This window comes from Euprymna scolopes, chromosome 25, assembly GCF_053919585.1.
Source record: "Euprymna scolopes isolate OS-2025 chromosome 25, ASM5391958v1, whole genome shotgun sequence".
NCBI classification, from domain to species: Eukaryota; Metazoa; Mollusca; class Cephalopoda; order Sepiida; family Sepiolidae; genus Euprymna; species Euprymna scolopes.
The window spans coordinates 72,607,802-72,625,301 of NC_136506.1; the positions used below are offsets into that span (position 1 = coordinate 72,607,802).

The following is a 17,500-nucleotide window of genomic DNA, read 5'->3' on the forward strand; positions in this document are numbered from 1 at the left end:
ATAATATTAAAAAAATAATATTAACAAATATTAAAAATAATATTAACAAATAATATTAAAAAATAATATTAACAAATAATATTAACAAATAATATTAACAAATAATATTAACAAATAATATTACAAATAATATTAAAAATAACATTAAAAAATAAAATAATATTGAAAATATTAAAAAATAATATTAACAAATAATATTAACAAATAATATTTAAAAATTATATTAAAAATAATAGTTAAAAATAATATTAAAAATAATATTTAAAAATAATATTAAAAAAATAATAGTAAAAAGTAATATTAAAAAATAATATAAAAAATAGTATTAAAAAATAATATTAAAAATAATATTAAAAAATAATATTAAAAATAATATTAAAAAATAATATTAAGAAATAATATTAAAAAGTAATATTAAATATAATATTAAAAATAATATTAAAAAATAATATCAAGAAATAATATTAAGAAATAATATAAAAAATAATATTAAAAATAATATCAAAAAATAATATGAAAAAATAATATTGAAAAATAATATGAAAAAATAATATTGAAAAATAATATGAAAAAATAATATTAAAAATAATATTAAGAAATAATATTAAAAGAAATATTAACAAATAGTATTAAAAATAATATTAAAAAATAATATTGAAAATAATATTAAAAATAAGATTAAAAATTATATTAAAAAATAATATTAAAAAATAATATTGAGAAATAATATTGAAAAATAATATGAAAAAATATTAAAAATAATATTAATAATAATATTAAAAAATAATATTAAGAAATAATATTAAAAAATAATATTAGAAAATAATATTAGAAAATAATATTAACAGATAGTATTAAAAAATAATATTAACAAATAATATTAAAAAATAATATTAAAAAATAATATTGAAAATAATATTAAAAATAATATTAAAAATAAAATTAAAAAATAACATTAAAAATAATATTAAGAAGTAATATTGAAAAATAATATTAAAAAATAATATTAAAATAATATTAAAAAAATAATATTAAAAAAATAATATTAAAAAATAATATTAAAATAATATTAACAAATAGTATTAAAAATAATATTAAAAATAATATTAAAAAAATAATATTAAAAAATAATATTAAAAAAATAATATTAACAAAATAATATTAAAAAAATAATATTAAAAGATAATATCTAAAAATAATATTAAAAAATAGTATTAAAAAATAATATTAACAAATGGTATTAAAAATAATATTAAAAAATAATATTAAAAATAATATTAAAAATAATATTAAAAATAAAATTAAAAAGTAATATTTAAAATAATATTATGGAGTAATATTGAAAAATAATATTAAAAAATAATATTAAAAAAATATTATTAAAAAAATATTATTAAAAAAATAATATTAAAAAATAATAGTTAAAAATAATATTAAAAAATAATATTAACAAATAGTATTAAAAAATAATCTCCAATAAACACTGGGTTCAGTTTTTTCTTCTTTTTACTTTCATTAGATACAAAGTTGGTTTCATTAAGTTACAAATTGATACACATCTAAAAACAAAATTTGGCAAATAAATTTATTCAAACTAATAAGATAATTTTTTTTAGAAATTCAAGAAGCTGCTGCCAGTTCTTACATCTAGACACATTTCCTTCAAGATTCAGGACAATGTCTTCTCAGTCAGAGTTCACTCTACTACCCAAGAACATATGAAGACCCAAAACGGTTTCGTTTATGACAGTGTCATGATCAGGATTTAAATCAGAAATTTAAATCAAATAAAGTTTAATCCTAAACTTTTCATGCAAAATTAAAGAAATATTTATTATATAAATTAAATCAAAAAATTGGTAACATTTTTGTTCCCCAACAAAAAGCGGGTGGACCTGTAAATTCACCCTTGTCCATTAGTTTGTTCGTCTGTTTGCACTTTTCTCGATAACTACGCCTTGAAATTGTTTTTAAATTTTGCACCAACATTAAACATGATATGAGTAAAAAAGTAACAATGAATTTTCCGGGGAAACTCCGATTGCCCCCCTAGGGATGTCTTTCGGGTTAAAATGGCTACAATTGACATCTTTGTGTTTATTAAAAAAAATTGATGCCTTAGATTTTTATAAAACTTTTTGAAAAGTTGTAACAAACTGATTTCTATATAATTTTGTTTGTCTATACTTCGCGATAACTCTTAGGTGTGGCCCAGGGGCTCTTTTAGGGCTAATAAAAACACTTCATTTTTGGGACTATTTTACCATATTTGTCCAAAATTTTCTGTGTATGTCTATTTAGCAGTTTTGCAGGGTGCTGAACTGAAATTTAAATATGTTAAGACCTTGGGGATTTTTGCGGTTAAATGTAGGGAGGCCAATGATGGACTTAGCCATTTCTTTTTTTGAATAATGCAGAACTCCAATTTACGTATGTTAAGGACTAAAACTGCACCGTTTGCTCATTTTCACCTTTTTACAAACAAAAATTTGAACATGAGTCAGGTATATTATTTTATTATTGGAATGCTTTGATATAAGTAATTTGTATATTTATTTATTTGCAGATTATCATCCTCATCTTCATAGTTTTTGTTGTTTCACGGCGCGGTTAACCATCTGACGAAGGCCAGAGGAATAGTTGACCGAAACATGGTGAAACGACAACTAAAAAGATGAGGATAACTGTCATCAATGAGTCAGATAGTTTTCAATGAAGCATAATTCGACATCCGTTGAGCGGCGTGTATATGCTTCGCTTGACATTGTGTTTAGAAGTCTCTTATTCGTCTGTCAAGGCCTTTTTCACCAGCGTCGAAATTAGCTTTTAAGGCTATACGCGCATCCGTTGGGTAGGGACGGAAGATGATGGAACAAAGAGAGTTGAATATTTCTGAGAGACTTTTTCAGGCCCCAAAGGGGGTGTCGGCTTGATTATATTGCAAGCATGTCTCTTCTCTCTGGAAGGAGAACAGAAAAGATGGAGAAAGACGACGTGTTCAGCTTTTCAGACTACACACTGGCTTTCTCCGATGTTATCATTCACATTTAGCAGTTTCTTCCAACTAAGTAAAAAAAAAAACTACTAAATGAAAAATTTGCAAAGTTGTTGCACAAATATCATATTTATCGAACTGTTACTCCCAACAGCTTAAAAATACTTAATTACAATATGTTTTCTTTAATAGTTATTACCAAATATAATTTCATGTGTAATCGTTGGAAAAAAAAAAAAAAAAAAGCTAAAACTTAAAAAAGGAAATAAAACGGTTTTTTTTGGGGGGGGAGGGGAGGGGGTACTCACTTTCACCCCCAAACAAGGCATATCGCCATCAGGACGTAAGGGGCTACTAATTGGGACCATGCCTAAGAAAGATTAAGATATTAGCTTACGTTGCATTTGAACTTCTGCACAGTTTCGTACAGTTAGGGAACACAGGCAGCAGGAAAGGAATTCCAAAGTCTAGTCGTTCTAGGAAAGAAGCTATTAGACTAAAAAGCTTTCTGACATTTACGGACCTCAACAGTGAAAGGGGTGTGATTTTGTTGCTAAGTGGGTTTGTCAGGGATATGTACGTCGAGGGCGCACAAATGCAATGAGTTCATCAGAGCACATTTCATTAAAAGTAAAACAGGTGCAGGGATGTAACTCTGCGGCGATGGGACAGGGGTTGGAGCCTAGTTGACAAATGGTTCTTCTTTGTTATAATAGGCAAATTCGAAAATCGAAATACTGAATTTCAAGTCAAACCAATGGTTTCTACTTAACTGCCATGTCGCAGTAATGAAAATATCTAAAAATTGCGAAAAACCAATATGGCAGAAACTTAATTATTAAAGAAAACAGTTTTCGAGGTATTTGCAAATTTTGTTTACATCAATAAAATGAATAGCATGCATAATAGCGGGGGGGGGTAATTAATTTCTGAAAAGTTTGAAAAACTTAGGCCAGCTCGTGAGAAATGAGTTATTTCTTTTGTGTTTACGTCACACATTACAAAAAAATAATAAATGGCGAAATTGTTTTCCGTTGAATTATGGAAATATTTGTTTCATGTAAAATTCCAGTAATATTTAACGAATTGCGACATGATAATTAGGTTGTCGTGTGCAAGGTGACGTCACAGTGAAGAAGACGGAAAAAAAATTATAAAAAAATAAAAAGCAAAAAGTGGCCAGAGAAGGACAGAAATATATGCATTACACACGTGGCCAGAGAGTGATACAGAAAGACGTGTCCTAAACATGGCCGGACCAAGACAGAGTATCTTGTTAAGCAGATTGGAGTACGAGGAGACTTTGAACAAGAGACAAATTGTTATTCTTGAAGTACCTGTAAATAAATGTCTGTTGCTTCAATTGAAAAAACTGAGCCGAATTCTTTCTTTGTCTTTGTTTCCTTGCGACTCTGCATACAACGTGTGCGTCCCGATTGTCGACATGTAAGGTCTACGTTACACATAAACAGTGATAACGTATAATAAACTGAACTTCCCGCCTAAAAATTGAATTAGTTAATGTAAAAATAAAACGTAAAGAAAATAAATAATTTTTCAAATATTTTTATACTTAATCGATAATATCAGTAACTAAAATTTGAGAGAGGGTGAAAGTCATCATATTTTCCTGACAAATCATTTTCAAAGAAATGAGAAAAAAAAAAATTCGTTTAAAAAAAAATCAATGAACAGGAAGTGTTCATTGCTGGATTTTTTATTCGATTTGATTATTTCATCGAAATTGACGAATTTGTTCCCGGCAAAATATTTATCGTCTGCAAAAGGAAATGAGATTGATTAAATGTTTTAATTTTCATTTGCTCGGCAGCCTGGAGACTTTGGAATGAGAACAGATGTTTGTGTGACATTAATTTAAAAACCACCACCACCACCACCACCATCATCATCATTAAACGTCCATTCTACATGCTGTTATATGCCGAATAGTTTATAGGAATTGACTTCCCAACTAATTTATCTCTGACCAGATCTTTGTTTATCCCTCTTTCTTTCAAGTTCATCCTTATCATTTTCTCCCATGTTTTTTTTTTTTTTTTTTTTTTACCTTTTGTTGCCAACTGACCCTGCTACCTCAACTGTTCTACATCTACTAATCCATGAAATCTCATCCACTCTTTCATCATCATATTCGGTTTAGCAACTGTTTTACATACTCGCATGTGTGGGGCGACTTTAGAAACTGACTTCTAAACTAACCTATCTCTGGCAAGGTCTTTATTTATCCCTCTTTCTTCTTTCCAAGTGCATCCTCATCACTTCCTTGCATTTTTTACTTGGCCTATCCTTGCCAACTGGACCTGATACCTCAACTTTTTTTGCATCTACTTACCCAAGAAATCTCGTTTATTCTTTCAATGTGACCAAACCAACAAAGTCTACTTTTTAGCACACATCTCGCTATACTGTTCAGATTTAGTATTCCTCTGAGGTCAAAAAAAAGAAAACTTGCTTTTAAGATTGACATTACACATCCATCGTACCATTCTCACATCATTTTTTTTTCTCCATGCAACGCATGTCCTCAACCTTCACTGGCCAGGCTTCACTTTTATACATCATCACACTGCCTACACATGTATGATAGACTTTTCTCTTGGTGGATAGTGGTAACTCTCTGCTGGTTAGTAATGGCAGAAGTACATTGAACTCACTCCATCCATTCTTAACTCTTGCTATCACACTAGCACCTGATCCACCCTGTGCTCCAATGGTACCACTGTAACATAGTGCAGATGTGCATGCATGCTACTTGACATCATCGGTAGGGAAAACTAAATACTTTAAAAAGAGATCACGTTAGAGATGGGAATAACGTTCAAGATCACATCAGAGGTGTGGAGAACGCTCAGAAATATACGCGGGGCGAGGTGGACGATGGCAAGAGACTTTTAAGTGATGTCGAGACGGGAGAGTAACGGTAATGAATACTTCTGTTAAAAAAATAAAAGATGCCGACCCGGATTTTTATTTATTTATTTCCAGTTTTATTTTTATGAATTACTAGAGTAAAATATAACACCACGTGACGTTACATGGGGCTAATAGTTGATTTCTTTATCATCATCACCTATATTATAAATCTCACCTGTCTGTTTAAATGTATGTATGTATGTATGTTTGCATGTATGTATGTTTGCATGTCTGCCTAAAACTTTTGACAGAGGAGACAGATTTTCACGAGATTGGTATCGTTTCGAAGCTCGACCCTTCGGATGACAAATATAGAAAAATTGGCTAAAAACATTAATTCCTTCACCAACTTTTCTACAAGGAGGGATCGCTTTTTTCGCCTATATTTTCGAAAGTTATCTCCTGTTTCCGATTGACTAGCCTTAATTTAAACCTTCGCTACTTCCAGTTTGGCGATGGATGTAACGGCAAAGACGTCACGCTTTTTTTTCACATTCTTTTCCTCCTTCGTGGTACGGGTTCGAGCCTGCCTGCCTACTACAACTTTTTTTTTTTGTTCGACACACACCTCCAAACACCGGGGCAACACCAGGCACCCATGCTAGTATCATATAAATCCAAAGATTTTATTTATTGGCATTGGTTTCCCCGATAGATAATGCTGCTTTTCCTCTATATAAAGTCTGTTTATGTGCTTCCTACGAAGGTAAAAGTAGTTTTTTCTTGTTTTTTTTTTTCCTAATAGCTCATCAATTATTAAAGCCTGGAGGCCACTCGAGGATAAGAGTTAAGGAGATTGTAAATTGGACAATGACCAATACTATGAGAAGATTGGAAACGATGTATGGAATGCGCAAAACTTTATTATTTAAGAAAATGTTTCCATAAGTATTTATTTACATTGGACTATAATCGAACCATGTTGTAATCAGTAGGAAAGTAGTCCTTTAGTAAAGTGTTCTACAGATCGGACTTCCCGGTAAGAAACTGTGTTCATAGAAATTCTGTTCAGTTTCAGCTACACAGAGGAAGAAAGGAAAGATTATGTACAGTGTTGGTAGAGAGACGAGTTCTTGTTGTGAATGTTTTATGAGGGAAGGCGGACAAATATATTGTGTAGGGATAGGACTTTGCTGCTTGTCGGGTTTGTTGAGCGATGTTTCTGACAAAGGGGTGAACATTGCTGTTTTCTGTGTCGGAATCCATGTAAAACTTATTGTTGGCTAGTTTTGGACATTGACATGACATTTTTTTTTTTTAGTTCCTTTCATCGAGTGGTTTCGTGTCTTGTCTGGAACGATTTCCATTTAAAAATAAATGTACACTTCATCCTCTATTTTTAATACTAGAAATTTTGTATCAAAAGTTTGTTCTTTTTGTTTGTTTCCAAAAAAATTCAAAACAAAAATCGTACAATTTTTAACAAAATTTTTATACAAGAAACTTGTTGGTATCAAATGTTTGTTTGTTTAAAAAAAACATCGTACAATTTTCGAATATTGTTGTTGGTGAATCTTCCTATTATTGTGGTCTCGCAATATAACAAAATAAGAATAATAATAAAAGATGAGACCAAAACGCTGAAACAATGATGTATGATTCAAGGGCATTAAAATGAAACGCCGAGTGTAATTGTGCCTATGCTCACGGTGATGTGTGTGTGTGTGTGTGTGTGTGTGTGTGTGTGTGTGTGTGTGTGTGTGTGTGTGTGTGTGTGTGTGTGTGTGTAAAGATGTCGACAGGGTTAATGAAATGTCGTTCAAATGAAAATGCTGGAAATGCAAAAGTTGTTTCATCGTTCGTAAATTTTTACTTTCTTTCCCCCTTAACACTCGCCTTTAAAATGACAACTTTTAATGGTTTTCGGCTATGCTGAAAACGAATATCGCGTTCAAATTTGGCCCAGACAAGTAGTTTTCTAAATATTAAGACACTTTTTTCCAGGCTATTGCTGTTACGATGTAAATGTTGGAAAAAAATAACGAGAAAACACGAAAACATTAAACAGAAAATACAGAACCTATGTTAGTTAAGTGAGAATTCGGCTCAACTGAATGACAAAACAAAGTTACAACCGTCTCTCTCTCTCTCTCTCTCTCTCTCTCTCTCTCTCTCTCTCTCTCTCTCTCTTTCTCTCTCTCTCTCTCTCTCTGAGTCTTGGGTTCAGACTGCTGAAAAGCAGAATGTTGTCACCGGAAGTGACGTCAGAAATAGTCCATTGTCAGAATCCATAAGGGTGCCGCCTTAACAATTACTTAACTGTCAGTGGCGTTCGCCATTCTTAACATAGGGAGGGGGTGTTTCGTAAAACGCATGCGCATTAATACTTTTCGGTTGAAAAAAAAAACATGGCCTCCAGTAAAAACATAATGGATTACATTGGATAATAATGGTCTTAAGATCCAGAAAACTACTTGTCTGTCCCAAATTTAAACGTGATAATCGTTTTCAGCATACCCAAAAACCTAGAAAAGTCGCCAATTTAAAAGTGAGTGTTTAGGTGAAAAGAAAGTAAAAAAAAAAAAAATACCCATCGTTCGTAAGTGAAGTGAAATGCTTGACTTAGCTTGCTGTTATCTACTGCTACCAGATCAGAATATCTGAAGATATTTGCTTCCTTACCTAAAATGCACCAAACGTTTACGTTATTGTCTTTTTTTTTCTTTTGCAAAACTAAGTCATGTTATGGCCAGTTGTTAAGTATGTATATTGTTACTTTTTAATACTAGTCATGCTGATGATGCTGATGATGTTGATTATGCTGATGGTATTAACGTTTGGTTAATCCTGACACTATTTATCCAGTTATACTGTAACATGGATCTTTTTGACATTTTCATGTCATCTGCCCGACCTTGTGTGTGTGTGTGTGTGTGTGTGTGTGTGTGTGTGTGTGTGTCAGTCATCAGTCTTTTGATAGTATCGGTGCTACCAAATCAAGGTGTCTGAAGATATCGAGACCTGACGTAAATGCAACAAAGTGATGTTATTGTTTTTCCTCTTTCCTTTTGCAAAACTCAATCATGTCTTGCAAAGCCAAACACAAATTCAACAATTTTTCTCTACAAATCAACCAAACTAAACACCATGAATAAATATTTTAAGATATAAACAACTTGAAGCATGAAACTTTTTTCTTTTTTTTTTTTTCAAAATTACTGGATTCGTTATTAAATAATCTGAAAAGGGTTGATATGCCACAAAACAAAACAACCAAACCAATCTTTTGATGTCTATATTTTGGGGGCACAGACGCTAATTTCATATATAACACAGCAGTTCTATGTTGCGCTGGAATGTTCCACTTTTTTATCTAAAAATGATACAATAACATGGTGGGGTCTAAATTCACACTGGATGTCCATAGAAATGTAAACATGTTACAAACACCAATATGGCTTCTTTTTTTTTTTTTTTTTTTTACAAGGTGGTCACCACTTATCAAGGCCCGGAAGCCACTCGCGGATAAGGGTTATTGCATGTACAGTACGTTAGTATTGAGATTTGATAAAGTGTCTTACTTAAGGGGGCGGTTCATCAGGAATTTGTTTATGTTGGACTTGAAGACGTCCAAGTTGTAGTCAGGTGGGAAGCAGGCAAATGGAACAGAGTTCCACAGGCGCGCACTTCTAAGAAAGAAACTTTGTTCATTGAATCTACGTTTTGGTTTTGGCACAGATAAAGAGTGGGGAAAATTTTTGACAGTGGTTTCAGTTTAACGGGTGTTTTTCATGAAAGATTGGCAAGGAGGGACCAGAGATTGCAGCTTAGACGAGCACTTGCCATGGAAATAACGATAAAACAAAGACAGGCTCACAACGTCTCTCCTGTGGGAGAGAGGTTGGAGGGAAGAGAAAAGGGCATCCCCCACTAAGCCACGAAGCCTATTTTGTACTCTGTCAAGGCAGGATAGGTTGTTTTTAGAAGCTCCTGCCCAGATGTGGATCCATCCTTGGACATACTTGGCTTTTATATAGATAGAGAATTGCATCAGCAGTGAGACATCTTCTGGAGCGGTAGAAGGATCCTACCATTTTTCCAGCGACCTTGGCAACAGACCTGATGTACGTGTTCCATTTCAAGTCAGGAGTAAAGGTCAAGCCCAGGAGCTTATCAAAACATGGGGCTTCCCCTAGACGAGAGCCATCCATTTCAATTGATGCCAGATGGGAGCTTGGTTTTAGATGCACTAAAAGTAACTTATTATCAATATTGATCCCCCATAACTCGATATATTATGAAACTACATTAACAAGAATACTTAGATAAGCATGTTTCCGTTTTAACAAACGTGGTACAATAATATTGTGGGGTTTGCGCTCGCACTGGTCGTCCATAGAATTGTGTGATAAACCATCTTCATCTATATAATTAAAAAACTGTGGACCGTCTGGCCGTTTTTCCTTGCTTGCTTGCTTGAATCTTATCTTTAACGATTGGGAAATTACATCTTTTAAAAAAGAGATAGCAGGTGAATATATATATATATATATATATATATATATACTAGAGTACCCGTGACCCGTTGGGTCAGTATGTTATGCTATGGAATGCATGTATGAGCGTGAAACTTGTGACGTAAAGAAAATAGTTTGGTTTTTTTTTTGACATAACAGAAACATTTCTATGAAAGCATATTAAAATAAAAAATCACGGACGGATCACTCAACCATGAAAAAAAAAAATCCTCCCTATTCGTGTAAAGTTACCTATTTTCCGAATAATCGCCCAAAAATCAAAAATTAAACATGATTTTTCTACGAATCAAACTCCGACGAAAGTCATTTAGCAGGAAAAACGCATATGAACTTACCAATCAGAAATATAAGAATGAAAACCCATATTGGAATCCTTCAACCAAGTTATAGAAACTTAAAATCTAAAAAAAAATAATAATTTATAAAACCTGAAGCAAAAAAAATAAAACCTAAATAAATAAAATAAAATAAAACTAATATTGAAACAGATTAGTAAATGTGTCAACAAATTCACCGTTCTAACACTACCATTTTGTATCTAGAAATGTAAACAAAAAATAAAAAAAAGAAGGAAGGAAGGAAAAGGGACGGATAGAGAGTATTAGTAGTAGTAGTAGTAGTAGTCTTGGCTTTACTACAATTGTTCTTATGTTTGTCAACGGGTTAAAGTTGTTTGGTTGTAAGATAATAGCGACAGTATAGTTGTAATAAAGAATAGTTGCAAAACACCCCATCCCCACTCTTTTCATGTTAAATAATAATTTCGAAATAATAACGTTAATATTTCAGTGCGCAGGTCAAAATCTGCAAAAGAAGCGGTTTGTGTTTATTTGTTTATGTTGTTATGGGTTAATGTTTATGCACGCATGTGCAACCGGATGTCGTAAACCAGAAAGTGGGTTGCATCACTCGTTACAAGGTCATTTGAGTTATATATATATATATATATATATATATATATATATATATATATATATATATATATAGTCTTGGAAGTTTTAAAACTATTAAAAAAAAAAGAAACTTAATTTTTATATTTTTTATCATTCGTTGGAAAACTATATAGTTAGTAAGTCATTGAATCACCTGTAATCAATGCATCAACTTGCTCTCGAATTTACAATAGTCCTAATGTTAATAGTCTTTCTTCTCTCATAGATAAAAAAAATTTCTTTTTTTTTACTGGGGAATATTTTATGTTACACTGGTATAACGTGAAATATTCCCCTGTGAAAATTCTTTTTTTTCTATAAGAGAAGAAATACTATTTTTAAAATCGTCAAACCCAAATATCAGCTGACGTGATATTGTGAACAAACACAGACGGAATTTGTAAACAAACACAGACGAAGAAAAAATATTATCATTATCATTTAAAAAAAAAAAAAAGAAAAAAAAAACGTTTTGTGAATTAGTCCGTTAGCAAATTATTCCTTGGAATATATATAATATTTGATAAAAAAATTGATTCTATGATAATACATACGCAATCCGCATAAATTAAAATATCATGTTTACGCGTATTGTACGACTGGGCAACGCCGAGTGTCTGAACAGTCTTCATTTGATCAAGACTTTAAAAAAAAAAAAAACTCATGTTAACAAAATCTACTTCAAATAAATTGATTTTATATTTTGTGTGCGCCGTTTATTTCGACAAATTAATACATTCTGGCATCCACGTCGAGCTCAACAAGGCATGCAGGACGATTACTGGCAACTAGAAATTAACTATTAATACCATGCCTGCATCATCGCAGACATCAGATGAAAAACATCAATATTTTTCCGCCGTCGTCGGTAGAATAAGTCTGCCACAGGCGACAACAACGAGGTTCTTCCGGCACCAAAATAAAACCTCCCAGCAGACTCTCAACTCTCCCGGAAAGAGTGGGTAACACTCAACTGGGCCCGAGCAAAAGTTCCTATTTACTTGCCTCCCCACGAGGGTAGACTTAGACACAAGGTCGGTTTTTTATGTGGAGGAAATCCAGCTCGCCAAAAAAATGGCACTCTGGATAGAAACAAAAATAAAATTGTCTCAGCCATGTAGGGCTTTCTCCTCCACTGATCAAGGAAAGAAAAGGTGAAGAACAGATACTACATTGTGATCTTGTTTATATAGTTTATTGCATGAAAATTTTATAAATCATGAAACAATTTTTTTTTTTTAAATCACACATAAGAAACTTAGACATAAAACTCATAAGAAATTTGGTGGAGAGGGGATGGATACAGGGTCTTTCTAATTGCTCTATATAAAACGTTAAAGATTACTCTTGGCTGGCGTCATTCACCATAATACCGCATTCACACTGTGGGGTTTAATCTACTTAAAGTGTCCCGTGCGTTTTGTGAAAAATATTTACATGTGTACGTGTGTGTATATAAATTTTTCTTTTCTTTTACATTGTGATCTTACTCTGATGCCGACCTAAGGGATGCCTCGAACACTAACTGACGATGTATCTCGAGATAGTGCGAAATGCTATGACGATGAATGTGTTCTGACATTTTGTTTTTTAATGGAAATCGCCCCAGGCAAGGCGTGAAGCCACTTGATGTAAAGAGCTGACAAGAATGAATGATGATTATCACAGAAAAAAAGAGATGTATATTGACATCTATAATATAAATCTTACCTGTCTGTTTAAATGTATGTATGTATGTATGTATGTCTACCTAAAACTTTTGACAGTGGCGACGGATTTTCACGATATCGGTATCGTTTTGAAGCTCGACCCTTCGGACGATAAATATCAAAAAATTAGCTAAAAACATTAATTCCTTCACCCTCAACTGAGCACTTTTCTACAAGGAGGGGTCGTATTTTTCGCCGATATTTTCGAAATTCATCCCCCCTTTTCGACTGACTAGCCTAAATTTAAACATTCGCCACTTCCGGTTTGGCGATGAACGCAACGGCAAAGACGTCATGATTTTTTTTTTTTTTTTTTCACATTCTTTTCCTCCTTCGTGGTATGGGTTTAAACCTGCCTGCCTACTACCACTTTTTTTTTTGTTTTTGTTTTTTTTTTGCTTAACACACACCTCCAAACACCCGGGTAACGCCGGGCACCCAGGCTAGTTAGTCTTGAAAAGACTAGGGTTATAGGTAGGAGGAAAACAGTGATCAGAAAGAGAGTTCCATAAGATTGCAGTTCTTGGAAAGAAGGTAATGAAATAGGAAGCTGTATTACAATGAAGTATAAAAATAGCGATTTGATGACGACCACTAGACCAACGAGTCAAACGAGCTGTAACAAAGGAAGCAGGGAAATGGATCAGCCAATTATGACGAACACATTCCATAATAATATTCATAAAAAAAGACAGAGTCGTCTTACTCTCCACCGTTCCTCTCTGTCTATAATCACACTCAAGATGAGAACAGTAGTCCGATGAATAATAATACAAACAGGTTTGGCTATATTGTCATGACGGATAACAATGTTATCAAGTATGCAAATAAATTTTCTGTGCGTTTCAAGAAAATATAATTGATGATAATTACTTATTCATTTATACACTAAATAATATATATATATAAAATAAAATTTAAAACATATTTTACAAAAAAAAACTTTATATCGTGCTCTAAGTAAGGTGATGGACCAAACAAAATTCACTCTAGGGCCCGAAGTTGCCGAGCCCTGTTCTAGAATATACATCTGCTATGGGACTATATCTCCAAAAGCCTTGTAGGAGTTTGTGACTTATTTCCATTCGGTGGACGTCTGGCACAAATGCAGATACTGTGATATTGTTGTACCGTCTTTTACAGAAAAGATACTATACTTTGATCCTAACCTGAAGGCCAAGATATTGTATTTTAATTCGCTTGACTTTTGATAAAATAGCGGCATTAAATGATATTTAAATTTTTTTTATTATTGGCTGACAAGGAGCTTTCGCACAGGTCATCCAAGATCTCTCTTTGAAAACAGCCTGTGGTGTTCCCTGGAAGCTGAGTGACAACAAGTCTCCCCAGATTTCCAGTAATCTCCACTTCTTTCGATAACATTTGCAAATAAATTTGCATTATCGCAACAGCTGCTTGCCATTGATTTCTTGTTGGCAGCTATTGGTTTTCACTGAAATTTGTGTGGCAATAAGCCTCCTCAAGGTCACAATTCTCTTCGCACTTATCCAGCGGGGGTCTGGTCAGTGCTCTCTCCTTGGGTTTTCCTTTCCCCTTGACTCTACTTGGCTATTCAGTCCCACGCTTTGGGGGGGGGGATGGGGGGGGCGACCAGTGATGTGGCAATGGTGGATGGGGTAGAACACTTATAGATATGCGGCTTCAATGTTCTTGGTTTCATGTAGCGCTTCATGTTTTGTCTCTGCAGCAGTTTGTCTGGCCCGCGCTTGTGGTTCGTGTGTGTTAGTCTCTGCATTCAAGGGTTTTCCTTAATATTTCAGCGGTTTTCATTATTATTATTATTGCTGTTGTTATTATTATTATTATTAGTAGTAGTAGTAGTAGTAGTAGTAGTAGTAGCAGTAGTAGTAGTAGTAGTAGTATCAGTATCATTATCATTTAGATGAAAAAAATATGATTTTGTCTTTTCTGATTCACAGGATCCGTCTGAAGCCATGTTTCATGCCAAAGATATTCTTCGGACGGTGATAATGATTCAAGCGCCGCACATGATTCGTGACCGAAAGTATCACCTCCGCACTTACCGACAGTGCATGGTGGGTACCGAGATGGTCGACTGGTTAATGCAGTATAGTACGCTGGTACTAACACGGATACAAGCGGTGGGAATGTGGCAAGCTTTGCTTGAAGAAGGAGTCATATCACACGGTGAGTTTTCCCTGCTTTTTTTTTTTTTTTCGAGGAGAGTTACTTGACATTATGTGGGGCGTATTCCACAAAACTTTTGTTTTTATTAAATAAATGGGCACTTTTGCACTACTAAAACGGAATCCCTTTTTTTGGTTTTCAGTTGGGGCATGGGGAGAGTGCGTAGCATAAGTAAAAAAAAAAGGATTTTTTTTTCAAAATTCATACGTATTTCAATAATACTTGATCATGTTTTTATTAAATTTTTTAAAAAATTGTCTGTTTTATTAAAAAAAAAATTAACTATATTTTTGTTATTATAAGTTTCTTATATTTATTTTATTTCCAGAAATGTGTTACAAAATTTTTATATTCATGTTTTATTAAAAATAAAAAATGTCTATTTTTTGTTTTTAAATATACTCTATTTTATGGTTGTTACAAGTTTCTTAAATTTATTTTTAAAAAAATTGTCAAAAAACTAAAAAAAACAAAAAACAAAAAAAAAACACACGGATTAATAAATAAAATATGCATTTATTTTCGATTCAGTCCTGAGATTGCATTTGTCTGCCCCTGCTATGCACTCTTCCCATGTCTCAACTGGAAACCAAAAAAGTGGTTCCGTCCTAATAGTGCACAAGTGCCAATAAATATAATTTTTTATTTAAATTGTTTGGGTGTATTTTGCTTTTGTTGTTGTTTTTGTTTTTTGTTTGTTTGTTTTTTGTTTTTTTCCAGACTATTGTTCCCACCGTTAGACTCCTACAGTCTGCTGTGATCAGTGTGACCAACTGAGATTTTTAAAACCTCCTAGATCAGAACAAAAAACAAATTTCAGAAAGCTGCTAGATGTTAACTTTTAGTACCTTTTATAAAAATATTACGAATATACTTAATATTTCATGTTTTCTATACATATATTTTTATTTTAATGTTATTTAAATTATTTATCACTTTAAAGGTATTTAAATATTTTCTTGGAGTTTGCCAAAATTTGACAAGATTATTTTTACAGTTTTTAATAACTTTAGGTTTTCCTTTTATCTTTCTGTTTATTTTTTGGGTTTTTTTTGTCTTTTTTTCAAAACATCATTTCAAATTTTATTAATAAAATTATTTGAACTTCATGTGCGTTTTGACAAACTTCAATAATTAAATGGAGATATCTCCTTTGGCACCTCTCCCTCGTAGCTGAAATTGCCAAGATGGCTGCATTACGATGGGTCTTTACTAAAATTTGATTTCCTTCTGTAAAAAAAAAAAAAAACTACTTGATCAAATTAAGCGATTTTTTTTCATGAGAACTTCATTCCATCACGGGCACGTACATCATATAGATTTTCTTTTATCTTCGTGTTTTAATGTCTTTGCTAAACTGCACATGCATCGTTTTTTATATTAAATGTTTACAAAAAAAAATGACAAGGAAATGTAAATCAAATTATTTAATTCCCTCAAATTTGATTCGTCAGTCAACAAAAAATAAATAAATTGTGGATTTTTTACAAAGATTTTTAACGAAAAACATGTCAGTCCATTTAAATTGTTGTACATTTGTCGTGTCTTAATATGTCGTACATAACTAGTAAAGCCCTTCGAAGACCACAACGAATGTTTAAAAACTAATGAATTGTTGGGGAGAAAAAAGAAACATGATTTTAATAAAAGAAATAGAATCAAACTAAAATGAAATCTTCTAATCAAGAAATTTCAATAGTACCCAGATAAAAATATGCTCATTTGCTTTTGGGTGAGCTTAATATTTTCTCACAATTTTCTTTTCATAAAAAATGTTGTATTCAGGTGATATAGAAAAAAATGTCTCTAAAAATGTTTCATACAACAATTATTCTTTGATCTCTTTGTATATTGAATGCGGGGCAAAAGAAAAAGTAATATGTTGTTTATTTATGAATGATTTTCCCTCGTGAGCAGATTTTCTGTTCCTTTTAGATGTTAAAATCAGGAGTTTTCTTTTTCTCTTTGACATGTGAAGTCTATGATCTATTTTTCGTTTTGTTTAGTTTTTTCTTTTCCTTTTTTTTTTCTTTTTTAATTTTTCATTTTTTTCTTTTCTTTTCATTTTTTTTCATTTTTTCTTTTCTTTTCATTTTTTTCATTTTTTTCTTTTCATTTTTTTTCATTTTTCTTTTCATTTTTTTTTCAGTCTTTCTTTTCTTTTCAGTTTTTTCTTTCCCTTTTCTTTTCTTTGCCTTTTTTCTTTTTCTTTTCTTTTGTTTCTTTTTCTTTGATTCTTTTTCGTTTCTTTTTCTTTTTGAGTTTTCCATTTTTCTTTCCCTT

General features: G+C 32.0%; 1 protein-coding gene across 5 annotated transcripts in view; it reads left to right on the forward strand.

Annotated features, from left to right (window-relative positions):
• LOC145247430 (rap guanine nucleotide exchange factor 4-like) overlaps positions 1-17,500 on the forward strand; it is a 1,873,173-nt gene that overhangs the window by 1,695,311 nt on the left and 160,362 nt on the right. For all 5 annotated transcript variants that reach the window (XM_080109188.1, XM_080109190.1, XM_080109189.1 and 2 more), the window contains one exon: positions 14,989-15,217. In XM_080109188.1, the coding sequence (XP_079965314.1) occupies positions 14,989-15,217 (229 nt within the window). The remainder of the gene's footprint in view (positions 1-14,988; positions 15,218-17,500) is intronic.